The sequence below is a fragment of the Zingiber officinale genome, chromosome 6A (assembly GCF_018446385.1).
Source record: "Zingiber officinale cultivar Zhangliang chromosome 6A, Zo_v1.1, whole genome shotgun sequence".
NCBI classification, from domain to species: Eukaryota; Viridiplantae; Streptophyta; class Magnoliopsida; order Zingiberales; family Zingiberaceae; genus Zingiber; species Zingiber officinale.
Window position 1 is genome coordinate 137,567,821 of NC_055997.1, and position 20,825 is coordinate 137,588,645.

The following is a 20,825-nucleotide window of genomic DNA, read 5'->3' on the forward strand; positions in this document are numbered from 1 at the left end:
TCATCGATCCGACCTCTCAACTATACAGGAGTCATGGTGCAGAGAGGTGGGTGGGGTGACCATCCGTGCATACGTTGTTATCGTTATATCTGCTGATGCTGTTGTTGCTACTTTTGCTGCTGTTACTAGCTTATGCTGCTGTTGTTTGTTTTTGCTGCTGGTATTAGTTTATGTGGTTGTTGCTCACTTATGTTGCTATGCTTTCTTATGTCAAGATATGCCCTCGTTGTAGGTGTTTAATCCATGGTTTACTTATTGGAAGTTTGTATATACCTTGCATATTTCCTCTGTAGTTATGAGCAGTACTGTAGCAAATTAGTACTACTTCTGACCTTCTATTACTAGCCTAGGATATGGTTTTAGATATGAGCATTTATTATAGTTTTATTTTAGTATTTGCTACTTCCCTTATGAGGTTGTATTCCTTTTGACATTATCTATTTGTTTATATATGTTCATGCACTATCTTTCCTTACCCGCTGAGTTCCAATACTCACCACCCACAAAATGGTTTTTCTTTCGCCAGGTAGCAGTAGATGATTCATGGATGCTTGGAGAGATACCGGCTGCCAGTCCTGGGTCCTAAGCTATATGGGTTTTATTTCTGCTTTACTTGTATTTTTAGTATATGGCGGTTTTAGTATTGTATGAATTGGTCTGTGTTTGGTGTTTGATTCGTGGTGTTTTGCCTCCAAGATCTTGTGGTTGTGCAAGCCTAATTGGCTAGTAAACTTTAGTTGTTGATTTTTCATATTATTTTATGTTTTCCGCTATGCATGTTTCCAGTCGTGTGGGTTGTTATTAACTGCGTGGTTATTTTCATTTTGTCCAGCCGGGTAGGCTGAGTATATTAACTATGTGGTTATGCTTATATCCAGCCGTGTGGGCTGATGTTTATATTTATATGTTGTGATGTATGTATATAAGTTTCATATTATCATCGATACAGGGGAGATGCTGCCAGATTTTTATCTGTCAGAGACTCCTCTGGGGTGTGACATGTTCGCTTCCTACGTATTTGTTAGTGTACAAACAGAAATATAATAATACAAACACAAATATGAAAGCTAATGACAAGAAAAGAAATCAAACCAAGCTACATGATCATTTAACATAGTTCAGAGATTAGGGCTCGTACTCCACGGCTGTTCGTAAGGTGGACTATCCCTATTCGTCGGTGGATTAACCCCCGATAAACTTCGGCTATCTCAAGTCTCTCCTTGTTGGTGGAGAAACTATTGATGCGGGAAGCACCAGATGATCGAACCTATATTTTGATTATGTCAAAGGGTCCAAAGTTAAGTTGTCTTGTGATCTAACAAGGTTGATTGAGCTTGTAAAAAAAGTCCTAAGTATTCTTAGGCAAAAGTCCTAGTGGATTCTAGACAGGTGGAAAACCCTAGGGGGTGATAACCCTAGGTGATGAAAATTCCTAGCTGTGGTTAGGCAGGTGGAAACCCCTAGGGGGCGGTAACCCTAGGTCCTAGGGGGAGGTAACCCTAGGTGGAAAGTCTTGGCGGGTCTAGCGCTTCGGGCAAAATCCTAGAGTTGGGAACTCTACGTTGAAATCCTGGTGGTTGCGGATCAAGTGGAAGTCTGGACGGATCGTGGAGCGGGCGTCCAGCATGAAGACCAGAAGCCTCGGGCGCTAAGCAAAAGTCTAGTCGGTCTGGAGGACCGGTCTAGCAACAGGTAACTTCTCCTGAGAGAAGTAGGTGAGGACGCGTTCCCCGAAGAGGGAACAGTAGGCGTCGGTTCAACCAAGAGTTTCGACGAAACTCAAAGTCAAAATCGGGCAGTCAGAGGCTGTAATTTCAGTTTAGATATATTATTTTTGCTTGGACTAACTTTATTTTGCAGAAAATAAGGGACTGGAAAAAGCTGATCCCGACGCCCGAAATTGGTCCGGGCGCCCGGAGCCGGTCCAGGCGCCTGGAGTCGGTCCAGGCGTCCGGAACTCAAAAGTTATCATCAAGCTGATGTGGAGCTCTTGGAGTGGCCAAGCCACGTGGTCTAGGTGCCTGGAATAGCCTATAAAAGCAGTTTTGACCAAGATCTTGAGAACAATATATACAACAAACGACTTCCGCTACTTCGAGTTGCTCAGAAAATGCTTCTACGACGCTCGAAAGCTCCGACGACGATTCTACTGAAGATTTTCTTATACAAAATCATCGGTATTCTTTAAATTTCTAATTACTTATAAAACTCTATTTGTAATCTTTCCGATTGATTAGTGATTGCCCATCGAAAGCACTCTCACGTGCGGGCCTTGGAGTAGGAGTTGCCACAGGCTCTGAACCAAGTAAATTCTTGGTATTGGAGTTGTCTATCTTTGTTTTCCACTGCGTATTTACTCAAAATGAATGAATTAGCCACGAGCGCTATTCACTCCACCCCCCTAGCGCTTTACGATCCTATAATTGGTATCAGAACGAGGCCGCTCTGAATTGACGAAACCACCAATTGAGTAAGGGGGTTCATTTTTGAAAGGCCGCTTTACGCCTTTCGTTTTTTCCCTCCAAAACTATTTTTAAAAAATTCATTTTCATCTCCTCACCATTTATTAGTATTGACAAAATATCGCATTTAATAAAATTTGAAATAATATTTTTTATTAATATTTTATTATTTTTTTCGAAATGAGTGAATTGCTATTTTTATTTTTCTCCCGCACTACTAATCCAAGACCAAATTTTAGAACATTTGTTATTTTTTTTTGTGTGCGAGATTCCTCTTTAATGACCCACCAAAAAGGGTATAGCACTGCACGCCCTCCCCTCTTCTCCGGCGAAGACTTCGACTACTGGAAGAGCCGAATAGAGTACCACCTCAAGACGCAAGTCAAGATGTGGATAATCATCAAACTGGTCTCGAACTCCCACTCGACGGCGCTAGAAAGCCAGTATCATGCCAGAACTGGGACACAACCTTGATGAAGAAAATTGAGGTCGACGCCAAAGCAACATGTACTCTTCAATGCGGCCTAACTAAAGAAGAATTGAATCGGGTTGGCCTCTTTAAAAGCACGAAAGAACTATGGGAGAAGTTGATCGAGTTGCACGAGGGAACTTCGGACACGAAGGTAAGCACACATGATTTAATTTTAAATAAACTGTATAACATAAAAATATAGGAAGGTAAGTTGGCAAGCCAACTTCACGCGTGGATTCAGGACCTGTTGAACGACCTTTATGCAATCGGTCAGAAGGTGGAAAACCGCAATATAATTATGTATGCACTCAATGCATTTCCAAGGAACACTTTGTGGGCATCCATGGTAAATGCTTACAAAGTATCCAAGGACCTCTAAATAAAATTAGATGAATTATTTTCTGAATTTGAGCTTCATGAACAAACTAATACTACTCGGACCGAGAAAGGTATTGCTTTGATTGTAGGAACAAGCAGGATGCAGGAATCAAAAGCAAAGTACAGAATCACACCCGAGTTCGAAGATGAATCAGACTTAGAAGACGGTGACGAGAAAATTACAACCAAGCTCGTAACTGGTACAAAAAATGTGCAAAAAGAAGAAGGTGACTCAATTGAACACGAAGGCCAAGTCTGGAGTTACCTGCTATAGCCGCAACAGAAGGGACACTACAAGCCGGAGTGTCAGAACCATAAGCAAAGAAGAAGGAAGGCCTTGAAAACAACGTGGTCCAAGTCCTCTGAAGATTCCGATGAAGAACACGAGCAAGCAAGCTTCCCTGCTCTACTAGTACAAGCATACGTTGCTGAAACAGAGTCCGAATCAAAAATCGAAGTTGAATCAGAAATCGAGTCCGAAAGAAGATATGGATCCCTATCCGTTTCTGAAGGGCCAAACAATATTGTAAGTTCCCTAATTTCTGGTACTACAATTGATGATTTACAAAATTTAGTTTCATATTTGTTAAGAAAGTTGGCAAAATCCAACTTCCGAGTCAAGTCACTCCAAAAGGAGGTAACAATCCTTAAGGATGAGACTAACCTAAGTCCTTTGACTGAGCTAGTTCAAAATGAAAGTTCAACCTAAGTCCAACAACTTGAGGAAGAAAATTCCAATTTGAAAACTCAAGTTAAAAGACTTAAGGACACGTTGGAACGGTTCATTTTGGGTTCCAAGAATCTTGAACTGATTCTTGGAAAACAAAGAGCAGTTTACAACCGATCCGGACTTGGATTTAAGGCTAAACAAAAATACAGATTTTACTTATCACTTGTAAATAGAACAAATAGAAAATTAGTCCAAGTATGGGTCCCCAAGTCAAACTTGATTAATTAAGTTGGACTTGGTCAATATTGGGTCCCCAAGGATCAAATCTACTACCTTGATAGATCTTATCGAGGCTATGATCCAGGGGGAGCCAATAGAAAGACTATTTTTTATTGATAGATAGATTTGTTTGATACTTGCTTTACTTCTTTCACTATACATGCTTAGACTAGGGTAGATAAGGACCTAGGCTTGATTCACACCTGACTAGTTAGACCGAAGAATTTCAAAAAGAAAATTAAATATCCAATTTCTTGAAAGGCTTTGTCTAGAAGTGGTGAATGATCCCATATCCAAGAAGGTTTAGTGTCTTGCTACAGCTTGGAAGTCAATTATTGAAATAGATATTTAATTAACTGACTGTTGAACTTTAGTCTAACTGAAATGTTGATCAATCCTTAGATTAGAATTTAAATTGAAGTTTAAATTAACCATCTCACAAAACTATTAAGGTTCCTTGATTGAAAATCTAGAAAAGGACGAGATGAACCTAGGTTTAAAGTAGTTAACCAAACCTAAATTAATTAAATTAAAACTAATTCAATTAAAATTTATAATTAATTATAAAATCATAATTAATTTCAAAATCTAATTAATTATAAAATTTTAATTAATTCTAAAATCTAATTAATTACAAAATCATGATTAATTTTAAAATTTTAATTAATCTTCAAAAGTTTAAATCTAATTAAACTTATATTTTAAAATTAGAAATTCAAACTTATATTCTAAAAATTTAAAATTATTCCAAAATTTGAAATTCAAACTTATATTTTAAAATCTCAATTTCAATATTTTTGAGTATTGATAAAATTAAAATAAACTTAACTCCATCTCACACAAACTAATAAGCTGAATATGTTTGATAGCCAAGAAAAGATGAGATGGAAAATCAAGAAAATAAATAATAATTTTTATATTTATTTTACATGCTTAGACTCTAGGACCCTAAAACTTAAAAAAAAAATTGGCATTAATTAAGGGGGAGTAAAAGGAAGTTTAAGGCATTAAGTTTTTTTTTAAAAATATTATTTGTCAAGATTTCAAAGTTTTTTTTAAAAACAAAGGAGTTAAGTATTCTTTCTCAAAATTTCAAAGTTATTTTTTTTTTTAAAAAAAATTCAAAATATTTTTGAAAAAGGAAGTTTAGTAAACCTTATTTGAAAAAGCAAGTTCAAATACTTTTGAAAAAGTTTTAAGTTTGTGGAAAAGTACTTAACTGTGCTTTTTATCTAAAAACTTTTTTTTAAGGCTAAGTTTTCATCAAACTAAGTTTTTTTTTTAAGATAAGTATTTTTCAAGCTAAATACTTAACTAAGCTTTTATCAAAATCTTTTTTAAGCTAAGTACTTAACTAAGCTTTTTATCAATTTTTTTTTTAAAATTAAGTACTTAACTAAGTTTTGATAAAGCTAAGTATTTGATAAAATTTCTTTTTAAAAGAATTCATCTTCTTAGCTAAGTATTTTTACAAGGAATTCATTTTAAAGTTAAATATTTTATCAAAATCTTTTTCAAACCTAAGTGTTTATCAAAATCCTGTTAGAGCTAAGTTTTTCTCTAACTCTTTTTCAAAAGAAATTATTTTCAAAGCTTAAGTTCAGCTAAGTTTTTGTTGAAAAAGCTAAGTATTTTCAAAGCATTTCTAATTTATCTAGGTATTTTTTCAAAGCAATTATTTTCAAAAGCTAAGTTTAGCTAAATTTTTTTTTCAAAAGCTAAGTCATTTTCAACTCTTAAAAATTAGCTAAGTTTCTTTTTGCTATCTTTCAGGGGGAGCTTAAAGTTAAACAGAGTAAATTTTTTACTATCTTTATATATTAAACAAACTTTCTCTCTACTTATTTTATTTTTAATTTATGTTAAAGAGGGAGAGAGAAGTTAAAAGTTAAGAGTTAAACATAATTTTTATGAAAGGAGGAGTATTAGGAATTTTTTTTACAAATTATTATTTTTATGCTCATGCTAAAATTCCTTTAATTATCGTTATGTTTTACTTAACTTTGAATCATGTTGTCATAATCAAAAAGGGGGAGATTGTTGGTGTGGGATGCACCAGACGATCGAACCTATATTTTGATTATGTCAAAGGGTTCAAAATTAAGTTGTCTTGTGATTTAACAAGGTTGATTGAGCTTGCAAGAAAAGTCCTAAGTGTTCTTAGGCAAAAGTCCTAGTGGATTCTAGGCAGGTGGAAAATCATAGGGGATGGTAACCTTAGGTCCTAGGGGATAGTAACCCTAGGTGATGAAAAATCCTAGCTACGGTTAGGCAAGTGGAAAACCGTAGGGGGTGGTAACCCTAGGTCCTAGGGGGAGGTAACCCTAAGCGGAAAGTCTTTGTGGGTCGAGCGCTTTGGGCAAAATCCTAGAGTCGGGGACTCTAGGTTGAAATCCTGGAGGTCGCAGACCGGGTGGAAGTCTGGACGGGTTGTGGAGCGGACGTCCAGCATGAAGACTAGAAGCCTCGGGCACTGAGCAAAAGTCCAGTCGGTCTGGAGAACTGGTCTGGCAACAAGTAACTTCTCCTGAGAGGAGTAGGTGAGGACGCGTTCTCCGAAGAGGGAACAGTAGGCATTGTTGGTGCAACCTTAGGTCAAGGTTGACCTGGTTGACCTGACTCGAGTTTGTTTTGATGTTTGACGATGTTTGACGAGAAGAGAGTTGTATTCTTGATGTTTGACAAGAATAGGTGTTTGGGAGATTGTAGGTGCAACCTTAGGTCAAGGTTGACCTGGTTGACCTGATTCGGGAAAAGTCCAAGCAGGAAGCTTGGCACGCAAAAAGTCCAAGTACGGAGACTTGGCACGGGGAAAAGTCCAAGCAGGTAGCTTGGCACGCGGAAAGTCCAAGTATGAAGACTTGGCACGGGGAAAGTCCAAACAGGGAGTTTGGCACGGGGAAAAGTCCTGGTGAGTGAAGCCAGGCAGTCGGAGAAGTCCTGGTGAGTGAAGCCAGGCAGTCGGGAAATCCTGGTGAGTGAAGCCAGGTGAAAATCCTAGTGAGTGAAGCTAGGTGAAAGGGAAAACCCTGGTGAGTGAAGCCAGGTAAAAGTCCTAGTGAGTGAAGCTAGGCAGTTTGAAAGTCCTGGTGAGTTAAGCCGGGCAAGGGAAAATCCAGATGGATCAAGGGTGATCGAACATCTGGTGTTGGGAAGTCCAAGTAGATCAAGGGAGTGATCGGATACTTGGCACGAAGAGGAAAGTCCAAGTGGGTCAAAGGGATTGACCGGACACTTGGTGGGGAGTCTTAGCAGGTCAAGGGAGTGACCGGATGCTAAGCATGATGTACCAATAGGTCAAGGTTGATCGGATATTGGTTTGGAAGGTTTGGGACTTGGTTTGGGCAAAAACCAAGCTCTGGATCGGTCTGCAGACCGATCCAGTGATACGCTTGTGTATTTGATCGGTCTGCTGACCGATCAGATGACAAACAGAAGGCACGCATCGATTCTGTGAGCTTACTGATCGGTCTGGGGACCGATCAGCATGGAGCCTGATCGGTCTGCAGACCGATCAGGCGATATCCTGATCGGTCTGCCGACCGATCAGGTGACGATCTTGAAGAGTGCGAGGAACCGCACTCAATAAGCCCTGATCGGTCAGCGGACCGATCAGGCCATACCCTGATCGGTCAGCGGACCGATCAGGCCATACCCTGATCGGTCCCCACGACCGATCAGAGCACGATCAGTAGCTAGCGGAGTCCGGGAGAAAGCGCTGATCGATCTGTGGACCGATCAGGGCACTAGCCGTTGCGACGCAACGGCTATATTCCTTCGTGTTTTTCTTCGCAGGTATAAAAGAAGCTACAGGGCTTCGTTGCTGTTACTGCTTCCTCCTTAGAACTTCTGTTCTTGTGCTCTAGAGCTTCTGCTCTTACCTGCCATCAGAGCTTTGCTGAGCTCCTCGCAGCTGAAGCTTCGCGTGAGCTTCTCGACTGGATTCTCGTCAGCTGCTGCTGGTGTGAAGCTGCTGCTTCATCACTCCAGTCAACAAGAAAGGCAAGCAAGTGTTTCATATTGTCTTTTGCTTTCTTGTATCTGTTGTACTCCTATCTTGCTTGTGCAAGAAACATTGTGGCGAGGTTTCTCCACCCAGAAGGAGTATATTGTATTAGCCGGTTCTCTGGGGACTCATCCACCGACGGATTGGTAGGCTTCGTCCACCTTACGGACACGCTGAGGAGTAGGAGTTCATCTCCGAACCTCGTTACATCGGTTTGTTTGAGGTTTGTCTTCTTTTCCTTCGTTTCTATGTGTTATTTTCCGCTGCGCTAACCCTAGTGTGTAGAAACGCGAAGATTTGGGGTCGGCTATTCACACCCCCCTCTCTAGCCTCCGTACGAAGGATCCTAACAGGCATCGATGCGACCTAGAGTTTCAATGAAACTCAAAGTCAGAATTGGACAGTCAGAGGCTATTAAATTTCAGTTTAGATATATTGTTTTTGTTGCTGCAGCGGGGCCGACAAGAGGGAAGGGGTGAATTGCCTGCAGTAAGAAAATACTCTCCTCGATCTTTCAATTCTAAAATAGCAATAATAAAATAATAACAAATAAAATAAAAGAAACAGAAAATAAGAGACTCAATAATTTGACTTGGTTACAACTTAGATGGTTGTTAATCCAAGGTGGTTGAACAGCGCGCTAAGAATCTCCTTCTCTGAAGGTGTAGAAACCTTTTACACACTTAGAGAGCTCAAGAGTTTCTAGGAAATTGAATACTGAGTTGAATGAATAAATCCTAGCTCCAGGAGCCTTTATATAGCTCTTGGAAATCCTATCTCAGGTCTTGAAGGTGACTCCAAAGGGGTTGAGGGCGCTTCCAATGGGATAAGTGAATAAAACTTTATCCGCGCGCAAACAGGTGAATTCACCCAGTCGAGGGCGCCCTCAATGCTGTTGAGGGCGCCCTCAATGCTGTTGAGGGCACCCTCAAGCTAAGAGGGCAGAGGCGCCTCCAACGATTGTTGAGAGCTCCTCCAGCTGCTTTTCTAGAATTTCTTCATCTTCTCTTTAGCTTCTGAAGTTTCGATTACTTGGGTGATTGTGGCCAACCGAAATAGGGGTCACCCGAACCCAATTTCTGGCCTTCTCCTCGAGCAGACTTTCGCCCCAGCTTCTCGTCCCTCGAACGTCGCACATGTGTTTTTTCGTCCACCGGTGTACTCTTCCGCAGCTCTTTCGTCCTTCGGACGCATCGAGCCCGTTGGCTCCCTTCCCGTGTCGTTCTTCTCGCTAGCTGCGTCTTCCGTTCGACTTCCTACGCTCCTAAGCTCCTGCACACTTAGACATAGGGATCAAAATCAAAATAGGACATAACCTAACTTGGTTGATTACATCAAAACAACCACGGGGACCAATAGTTTTTGCCTGAACTAACTTTATTTTGCAGAAAAGAAGGGGCTAGAAAAAGCTGATCCGGGGGCTCGAAACTCAAAAGTTATCGCCAAGCTGACGTGGAGCTCGCAGAGTGGCCGAGCCACATGGTCCAGGCGCCTGGAGGGGTTCCGGGCGCCACGACCAGCTTATAAAAGCAGCTTCGACCAGACTTCCACTTCTTTGAGTTGCTCAGAAAACGCTTCTACGACGCTCGAAAGCTCCGACGATGATTCTACTAAAGATTTTCTTATATAAAGTTATCGGTAGTCTTTAAATTTCTAATTACTTGTAAAACTCTATTTGTAATCTTTCCGATTGATTAGTGATTGTCCATCGAAAGCACTTTCACGTACGGGCCTTGGAGTAGGAGTCGCTGCAAGCTCCGAACCAAATAAATTCTTGATGTTTGCATTGTCTATCTTTGTTTTCCGCTGCGTATTTGCTCAAAACGAATGAATTAGCCACGAGCGCTATTCACCCCCTCTAGCGTTTTACGATCCTACAGAAACCTCATCATAAAACTCACCAAGACCTCTTGGATTACACAAGCACTTGAGGACTAGTAAACTACTAATTAGATTTTAACCAAGTCCAATTTCGTCGCCTTGACCAGCCATCCCAGACCCTGTTGTTTTACCGTTACCAGTCGACTGGTGGTAACCCAACGACTTTCTCAACAACTCTCTACCAGTCGATTGGTCTATGGACCAGTCGACTGATCCCAGCTATTTCAGGCACAGAAGCTCTTTGTGCTCACCCCCAGTCGACTAATCCCAGTACCAATCGACTGGTACAACCTTAAACCTAGGGTTCCCTTTCCCGAGTATATTTCTCTCGCACTCGGACCCTCACAACTCACTTGACTCTTCTTCTTCATAGCTTTAACCTCTTGCTTTCAAACTTACTTCCTTTAGCTCTCATCCCTCTAATACATCCAAGCCCACGACTCATCCTAATGTCATCCTTTGTGTATGCCTCGAAGTGCGCTTCCCTTGGCTCTTGTTCTTGCCACCTTGTTCATGGTCCCTCAAATGCTCCATCTTTCACTGGACCTAAAGCTATCAAGCTGAGTCGTATATGTATCCTGCAAACCTGCATACTCACATACACATATCAAATACGAGGATAATCCTAACTTAACCCTTTACCCAAACACCAAAACACATGATCGCACAGACCATTGGAATTGCTCCAACACATTCATCCACCAAAGTTCAAGGGGGACTTTGCCATATGGAAGAATAAAATGAAGGTATTTTTAAAATTGATTTTGAAATTTTATTAACAATCAAATATGGTTTTGTAACATCCAAAGATTAGCATGGTGACGAAAAAGAAGAGCACTTGTGGAGCAAGAAGGAGCAAGCAGACTTCGTGGTAAACGCAAAAGCAGAGTTCCATCTGTTGAATGTACTGCCGCCACAAGAAGTCAACGGGGCCGGTGCTTATGAATCAACCAAAGAACTCTAGCAGAAGTTCCTGAACTTATACGAAGGAACCTTGATGGCCAAACTCGCAAGAAGATATCTTCTTCGGAACCAACTCAACAACCTCCGACTTGAAGAAGGAGAAACAGTTGCTCAGCTATACACCAGACTCAAAGAACTGATCACCAGAATCACCAACCTCGGAGAGATGGTAACCAATCAAGATTCTCTCTAATACGCTCTCAATGCCTTCTCAAGAACCCTAGACTGAATATCCATAGTAGATTCTTTTTATATCTCTAAGGATCTTGAGGTAAGTACCTTAGAAAGTATATTTTCAACTTTAGAATTACACGAAACTCAATGTGCATGTCTAAGAAATAAAAAGGAGCAAACTCGGAACCTAACTTTCAAAGCTAAGAAGATCGAGCAAGAATCAGACTTTTCACTCGACACAGATTAAGAAGCGTATATGGTAAGAAAAATCTAAGAGGTAAAAGAAAGATTAGATGCTGCAATTGTGATGAAGAGAGGCACATCAAAGATGATTGCCCAAAGATGAAAAGGAAGGAGAAAAACAAAGGGTCAAACAAATCGAAACACAAGAATCTGAAGGTAACATGGGACGAGTTATTATCAAAGCCCGAACTAGAGGAGTATACCATATTAGCACTAATGTTAAGTCATCAAGAGGAGAACATCGATGAAGGAGGAACTACATCTGAAGAAAGCAACAATGAATAGGAAGAATCCAACTTCAGATCGGATTTGATAAGTAAGGTATATCTTCTACCTCCTGATTAGTTATATTCTGGTATAACTTTAATGTCTAAATCCATGTGCAAACTCAAGTATAAGAATAATAAATTGAAAAAGAAAAATATAAATTTGAAAACTATCTTAGCCAAAGCATGTTGATAACGCATATTTTGATGTATTATTTTGACTCTTATACTTAACATGTTTTACCTTCTCGTATGCTTAATTTCATATTTATATTATGTTTTACGAGTAGGAACCTATTCTAGACTTAATTGTAAATTTTCTATAATTATGAAATTTAATCTCATGTTTTTATTATGATTTTGTAGGAAATTCAAAGACTCATGAATTAAGGTCGGATCGGATTGAACATGACTTAATTTGGAGGTCAAATAGAGGAGATCAAATTAAATTAATATGAACAATTGATCCAAGACTAAAGAGATCTTATTCCATCTAAACCATTCAGTCCCCATCCAATTTGAAACTATGTGGATCGTCAGATCTAAAGAGCATATCAACTTTAATTTAATCTCAAGAGATCCTAACCGCTCATCTCAAAATTGGACGTTCAGATCTTCATCCATCTCCCTCGTAAAGATGGACGGATCAGATCAATGGAGGAAAACTCTTTATTTCCTTTCATTCACGCGGAGGAACAGTATGCTAAATTTCTAATTCGGCTCGGGTCTGTGTTTTTCGCATTTTCTTCTCCCGACGCCGCAGCCCCCAATTCTCCTCTTCCGCGATTTCTCCAACGGCGACGGACGGCGACGACTCCGACAACCTCAGCGAGCAGCAACATCCTCATCCTAGGGTCATCTCCGGCGGAGTGGTTCTGCTCTACGCGGCGAGGCTCCATTCAATTTGCTCCAGGCGGCGGTGGTTTTATCTCAGATCTAGGGTTTTCGCCGGAGTGGTTCTGCTCCGGCGATTCCCTTCTATCTTCTTCCCTACCTCAGAAGTTCCTCTGCCAACGGCGTTCCGAAAGCAGAAGATTCCAAGGAAGAAGCCGACTGTGCCCTTCTTCTCCGGCTGTTCTTTCTTCCTCTCCATTCCTACATCTGAAGATTTCTTTTCCGACGGTGTTGCGAACACAAGGAATTCAATAGAGGAAGAGGACGGCGGAGCAGTGAGCACCTTCTTCTCAATTCCAGCTGGTCGTTTCTTCTTCTTCTCCGGCGAGTTTCCTCTCTTTCCAGCACTGAGCTCTGCGGAGGGATTCTCCTGTAGACGGCGTTGCGAAAGCAGGAGTATATCCAGAGATTTCAGTATTTTCAGTCCTTTTCCGGCAGAAGCAAGCTCAAGCATCACAATTCCGGCTGCTTGCGGTGTGGTTGCGCTGTTGGTAGTTATTTTATAATTATTTAGAATATAAGAAATTTTAATTAGTTAAAGGGTGGAGAGGGAGATTGATGGATTTTTTTTAAAGTAAAAATTTAAAAATAAAGATTATTTTAAAAAAAATCATTTAGAAATGATACTCGGATTTTTTTTAATTACAAACTTTGCCTATTTAGGGAGGTGATAATTGTCATCTGGGGAAGCTTTGGGCCTTCTTTTCTTCCTTCCCGTCGAAGGAAGCCTGACTTGTTCTTCGTTGGTTATCTGCAGAGAGAAGCGCCGATCCTCACACCCGAAGGAGTCATCTCGGACGGGGAGAAACGCAGAAGGAGATACCTGTTTGATGTCCGGTATGGGGAGCGAGGGTGAGCCGGCGAAGCTCCTCCTGCCCTACCTCCAAAGGGCCGACGAGCTCCAGAAGCACGAACCGCTCGTCGCCTATTACTGTACTTCGATAGACTCCTCTTTTACTTTTTCTGGGAGCAATTCTCATCGCTTCTAACCCTAGGTTTGCCCCTCTTTTACTTTTAATCGATGGGTTTGTTGCAGGTCGATTGTACGCGATGGAGCGAGGACTGAAGATCCCACAGAAGGACCGCACGACGACCACCAATTCCCTTCTGCTTTCCCTCATGAAGCAACTTGAGAAGGTACTTATTTATACTTCTTTCGATCTTTCTGCTTGAATTATGATCGTATAAAGCTTGTTAGTGATGCCTGTTGGTTATCCTGAAAAGCGTTTGTTCTTATGTTGAAATTCGGGATTTTGATTGTCTGAGGAAGATGGAAGAATTTCACTGAATGCTATATTTTTTTCTCTCATCTTGTCGCGCTGATCAATCACTCCTTCAATTCTATAAGAAAAATGGGTTGTCCTTTAGGAACCTTTGGAGACTTTCGATCTATGATTTTCATCATTGTGAATCCCAGAATTGACTCTCACGATCTTTTTCAGTTAGAAAAAACTGGTAAGAGTTAATCAAATTACTATAATACTTACTCTATCCCTGTTTATACTTACGCTTTGGACCACGCCCAAGGACCAAAGTTTGAGAAAAGTAGGCTTACCTTCTTTGGCTGTGGACAAAATTCATCAGTAGAATAAGAATTTCCAATTTTTTGTTGATCAGGCAACACTAGAATTTGAACTGGGGATAATGGAGTTATTGGTCCCTACATTACTGCTTTGCTATGTCACCAAATTCGTCCAAATTTTAAAAGGATTTTGACCATTGAATAAAAATTTAGTGCAAATTGGAACCGTTATTATTTTTAATTAGTAAAATTTCGTCAATTTGTATCTCAGTTGTTGCCTTACCTTGCTGGCATCATGAGAAGTTTTGATCCATGACTAATTGGTACCAATCTTTTTATATTTCAATTCAATTACAATAATATACATGATATGTGTATATATAAACCCACATAGCCAAAACAAAAACTATTACATATATTTTGGGACAAGTCTTTTTTATGTGTGTATCCCATATCATTTTAGGGAATTGTTGTGCTTTTTATTTTATCTTCTATAATTCAATAAAGATTTTATTTCATTTTGAATCCATTTATTCTTTTGGTACCCAATTAATGGGATCTTGTTATCATAATAATAGATAGAAGTTTGGTAAATTTTAATATTTTATATAAGACTGCATAAATGTAAGTGAGGAAATTTTATAGGAATATTTTATAAATTCATTTCTGTTCATGCCTATTGTGAATTTGATCATGTGTTGAAAATGTCCATTCCGTTGTCTCATTTCTGTTCATACCTATGAAATACATTTATTGGGCTGGCTAAAATTTCTTATGATTAAGTAGGCAAAATGTTCGTTCCATCATTGTGAAATTGCTTCATTTGGTTTGATCAATATGAGCTAAGATTTTTTGATAAAGGGTATACTTAAATTTATGATGCTCTAGAATGATGAAATGAGGGAATGTCTAAAATACCTTAATTTAGTCATATATAATTTGAGACATTTTGTAGGCTGGTTAATGAGGGCTTGAAGAATTTCGTAAGTTTTATAAATTGAAGACAAATCAAGATATTGAATTTAAATTGCTTGTAGAACTATATCAATTGATAGTTCCCTCGATAAACAAAAGCCTAGATTAACTAAAAAAATGTTATGTATAATCACTTATATATTCTTCTGAATTATAAGCACCTGTGGAATTAATTTGCAAAGCAAGTTGAGATATGCAAGAGAAAATATTTTTTATTAGAAAAATTCTTATAATGAATTCCCTGGAACTAAATGGAATATACCATGATTTGAAATATCATTCTATGCACTGAATAGTATTGCTGAAACGCATAAATGACAACTGGTGCATGAATCTTATGTCAATGCGGGGTCCTAGGAAGGGTCGGACCATATTGGGTCTATTGTCAAAACGTATCATTATGGTAAATTATCAAAATCCAATACTAATCAACATAGGCAATTTCTATATATCAAACGTGCAGATGAGTTTATTGTAGTTTGTTTCACTAAATTTTCCATTATTATTTAATTATTGCAAAATTATTTTTACAAGTCAATAAGTTAAATGGAAGAAGATTGAAGTAGAATTTATATGAATATTTCAATAAAAATTGAAGAAATAATAATTTTAATTCAATTCAATTCAATTAGTTCTAATTGATATAGTCCTACTGAAAATAAGTAAAAAATCTAAGTGAAAAAGATTACAATGGGTAAAACTTCTCTAATTTTATCTCAACATGCGTTAATACATGACAAAACATTGGTGGCAAAAAGGCGAATACGCTCGCCCCCAGCGCCCCCGCCAACCCGTCCTAGGGCTAACACGGAGGAGGTAAATCACGAATACATGACAAAACATGTAGAGTATAAACATAGTATAATCTGACAAAATTAAATTCAATTTCCTATCAAATTGTTATAAACATACTTTTTTAATAAATAAACAAAGTGAAAAGGCATTAAAGGAATATAAGCTCATCTTAGCATACTTTAATGTATATGCCAAGGTGTGTTGACTGTTAGCACAACATGGTGCCATTAATGATTCAGATCAAAACTTCAACATGAAATGATACTATAAATCTGTCCCTCCTCTCGTTGTATAGCTTCCTTCTTTTTCTTTTTCTTCATCTCCTTCCTCCCTCCATCTCTAATTCGTTAGTAACACCATATGTTGACACTCTACAATCTACTAAAATTGTTCAAGTTAAAACCAACATGACTTGAGATTTTAAACTTGTAATAAAAAATTATGATCAATCAAATATTACAAAGTCTTGGTGTTTACTATTGTTCAACATATGGCCTTAATGGAATTTTTGTCTTTACTTACACCATAATATTGAATTGGGGGATGGGTAGGAAAATCAATATTAGAGATAGAGATAGGGATATGGAACTGTGTGAGTTAGAAAACAACCATACAAGTTTATAACCTCTAATTTTTCTCCTCAATATATATTAAGCAGGACACACAATCAATTTAGTATATCTGAAAGTCAATTTTCTTATAGTACAATTAACAGTGATTGGTTCCATATGATTCTTTAAAGAATTTGTGATCATCTAGGAAGACTTCAATCTCAACCGGGCTATAAGGAAGCAATATAACAAGTTATTTCTTCTCTTTTCCTTCTCTTCTCACATCCTCTCCCTTGTCACTCTTATCACTATACATCTCTATCTATATATATCCTCTTGGCTTCTCTTTCTCTACTAGTGATCATGATTCCTTATCCTCAATGATTGTAACAATTGGTATTAGAGCTAACTATGAGATATGATTTTTGTGAGTTCCCAAATAGTTGATAAAAGATTTTGCACAAGGATATATTGAGTAAAAAAGATGATTTCAGAGATTAGAACACTGATCAAAATGAAAGTCATTTTAGCTGTCCCACAAGTGATGGGTTATGAAGAGAATTACAGCGGTAGTGTTTACCCTCCTTCCTTGTTACAAGTACCAACTGTCCTTCCTTCCTTCCTATGCGTCCCTATTTTGCAATGAGGCAATAATGCGAATTTTTTTCTGCTCACATCACCCATCTTTTCTCTCTACCTCTTTATCTCCTGCTGTTGTTTTATCTTTCTCCTTCCTCTACTACCACCCATGGTTGCTTATTCTTGATGATTGACTGATTGTAATAAAACACTCTTATTTCATTTCATGTGGTATTGATATGTTTCTCATAAATTTGGCACCACACCAGTATGCCATCTTCTATCTTCTCTTTATCTTGGACTTAGGCATAATGGTGCTATATATCTTCAAATACTGTCTCGCATGTTTCTACTTTATGTGGAAGGATAGAATATGCAATGAAACTGAACTAAAAGGTTAAAATCACAAGACAATTGAGAGTTCGTGACTTTACAAATTACATGAAAATCTACAGCTTTATGGCCTACAATTTATGACCTTTGTGATAAGAATGTTGAGATGGGTGCTTCATTTACTAGAAGAAACAAGTACAAAGGATGTATTCAGACAAAAATAGAGATAGTATTGGAGATGAAATAGGAAGAACCATGAATATTGCTGTTGACATCAGAGACTGAGAAGGGAAAATGTAGAAATGAGATCTATAATGCATTATTTGAAAAGATAATAGATCAAAGAAGATTAACATCTGGGTATTTGTGATGGAACTTGTTAAGACGTCAAAGTACATAGGCTAACATATATAATGTACATCAAATATATTACTGTTCTTATTACTATAATAAAGAAAATATTATGTTTTTGTTGGATCTAGATCTGCTTGTGCACTTTGCAATTTAATTTAGCATTGATTTCTTAAGTTAGAAAATAATTTGCAATTCATATTGATGACGATAAGAATTATCATTTGAACATTGTTGAGTATTATTGGAGAGAAATGCCACCTCATAGTTTTGTCTTATTAATCTTTGTTGTCTATCATTATATATATATATATATATATACATTTATATATAATTGAGGACTAGGGAGAGAAATGTGCATAATACTGTAAAATTGTAGGATCCAACTTATCTGGTGACTCCTAACTGACAATTAATAATTTACTTTTACAATCATGTTTTTCTAATATCTGAAGAGAATCACCATTGAATTTCGTTTTAATACTCTTTTTATATTTTGGATGATAATTTGCTTCATTTTGATTCAGATTCTGTGATTTTGCACAGGACAAAAAGTCATTGCAATTAGGGCCTGAGGACAACCTTTATGTGGAGGGTTTTGCATCAAATCTTTTTGCAAAGGCAGATAAGCAAGATCGTGCTGGTCGTGCAGATCTGTATGTGAAGGAACATGTTTCTTTATCATATTGTTATCTATCTATGCATATCTATTAAGACATTTCACTGGTTTTTCTTAGTCTCACAATGGTTGGGAAATTAAGTAACTAGTAATATTACAGGAATACTGCAAAAACTTTTTATGCTGCAAGTATCTTTTTTGAGATACTATATCAATTTGGTGAACTTCAGCCTGAAGTAAGTTTTGCACTTTGCCATTTTATAAAGAACTATTTTTTTGGTTCAATATGAGCAAGCAGACTAATTCTGATCATACTCTACTTTCCAGATTGAGCAAAAACAGAAGTATGCAGTTTGGAAAGCTGCAGATATAAGGAAAGCTCTTAAAGAAGGCCGGAAACCTGAACCAGGTCCTCCAGGCGGTGATCCTGATCAATCAATTTCCTCAGGCCTCTCAAGCTACACTTATGTATGCTCTATCACCTGTATTTCATAGCCAAATAAAAAAAAAATACAGAATGTTTCCTTTTTATGAACCATAACATAATGTTGTGGGGAGGCTTTTCTTTTGCTTGGTTGGCCTAATAGTGTCATCCTTTTTTTTTTTTATCTTTTGTCAGGGCATACAACCAAGCGATGGATTGCCATCTAGTCAGCAATTTGACAATGCATCGCCTCAGCATATACACAAGGTCAATTTGAATGTGTAATTTGTGCATCGCTTGCTACATATTTCTTGCCACAGAATTGTTGAACCTCATCTATTATGCTTTTTTCTTTTCCTGCACAGAATTCAGGAGGAAGTGAGCATTTTGTGGATAATTATAGAAATGCTGATTTACCCCCAAAGAATGCTGGTGAGCCACAGGGTTTTAGTCAGGCACCATCCTCGTACCCAGGTCATGAATATCCTAATGATATTCACCATGTTCAACCAACTAGCCAGCCTGAGTATCCTGATTACCCTAAAAAATATGAGCATCACTCCTATGGAAACGAGTACCAACACATCCCTCAAAATTCGGAAGAAAATCTAAACCCTACTTTTTCATATCCCAATTTTCAGTCTTATCCAAGCTTCCATGATAGCACCTTCCCTGCGGCCCCTACTCATCAGTCTTCTTACAACCATGACCACGATAGCACCTTCCCTTCTGCTCCTACTCATCAGCCTTCGTACAACCATGATCACGATGCTACCTTCCCTTCTCCTCCGACTCATCAGCCTACTTACAACCGCCCCCAAGATCCTGCAGTTTACTCTCACCAATCTGCTCCTGTTCAACATTATGCACCACCTGTGCAGTACACTTCTAGCAGTGACCACCTCAATCATGGGGTACAAACTGTTCCATCCTCTGAGAGGTACAAGTACGATAGCAATTATGAACCGTCTGCTGCGAAAATTGCGGAAGCTCACAAAGCAGCAAGGTTTGCAGTTGGAGCACTTGCATTTGATGACGTGACTGTTGCAGTGGATCACCTGCGTCGATCGCTTGAACTTTTGACCAATCCTTCGGCTGAAACTCATTAGTTTGTGTCTGTTAGGGTTGCTTATACTAAGATCTCAGTACTGTTCTGATTGTTGCTTCGTTTGCTACTTGAGATCTTTTGCCACCTCTTCATATTTCCTGCCCTTTTATATGTGTGAAATGGCTTTTTAAATACCATAACGGCTTCTGAAATAGTATTATTAAATCTGGCTATATGCCCGTGTATTTAATCTGACCTAAATATATTGTGGGATTGGTTGCAATCTATACGTTTTGTACTTTTGTTTTCTAGAAGCAGATGGCTATGGCCAAATTACTAATTTGATGATATCTCAATTCTCCTAAAGGACGCCATTCTTCCAGTAGTTCTAAGACAATCGGCAAATGTGCTAAACGATGGGCAAAGTATCAAAACCCTCTAATTCTCGAAACTACCACACTGTTTGAACTGAGTCTATCGGATTCTTCCCTGGGGTGCTTTGTTTTCAGCTGTTCTTTTATTTCTTTCTCTTTTGACTAATTTTTTTTTGACTAAGTCGACTGATTTAACTAAGTCGGTTAGTCGTGATTATTGATTCCCTCTTGCCTTTGCAACTCAAAGGCCCATTTTTAACTCAAAAATTCTTTCATGTAGGTGTTCTTAGATGCTCTCTTGCTCGGTAACTTTTGTTTATGATCTTTGAAGCTTTTTTGATATCTCGAATGGTGTCGTTTACTTGTAGTCGCAACCCTTTTTTCTTGAACACCTTTCAAGATACTTGGATAAGCATGATGGAGGAAGTGCTCTTTTGAGTCAGAATTAAAATTTAAATCCCAATCTACAAACCCAAAGTTAAGTTATATAACTTGGCAACCCGAGTCGCTTGAAAATTGCAGGATTTTGTAGTATCAAAATCAATGGAGCCATTCAATAGGCTTAG

General features: G+C 38.5%; 1 protein-coding gene across 3 annotated transcripts; it reads left to right on the forward strand.

The window, feature by feature from the left end:
- The first annotated feature begins 12,494 nt into the window (after nucleotides 1-12,494).
- LOC121998294 (protein HOMOLOG OF MAMMALIAN LYST-INTERACTING PROTEIN 5-like) lies at nucleotides 12,495-20,172 on the forward strand. Of its 3 annotated transcripts, none has more exons than XM_042553146.1 (8): nucleotides 12,495-13,179; nucleotides 13,446-13,621; nucleotides 13,725-13,825; nucleotides 18,341-18,450; nucleotides 18,574-18,649; nucleotides 18,741-18,881; nucleotides 19,033-19,104; nucleotides 19,203-20,172. In XM_042553146.1, exons 2-8 carry the CDS (start codon nucleotides 13,519-13,521, stop codon nucleotides 19,944-19,946), a joined length of 1,347 nt encoding a protein of 448 aa, XP_042409080.1. In that variant the 5' UTR covers nucleotides 12,495-13,179; nucleotides 13,446-13,518; the 3' UTR covers nucleotides 19,947-20,172. The 3 variants fall into 3 exon arrangements, with proteins under 3 accessions (XP_042409080.1, XP_042409081.1, XP_042409079.1); XM_042553147.1 differs by having other exon boundaries at nucleotides 12,495-13,162; XM_042553145.1 differs by having other exon boundaries at nucleotides 12,510-13,175.
- Nucleotides 20,173-20,825: the final 653 nt, after the last annotated feature.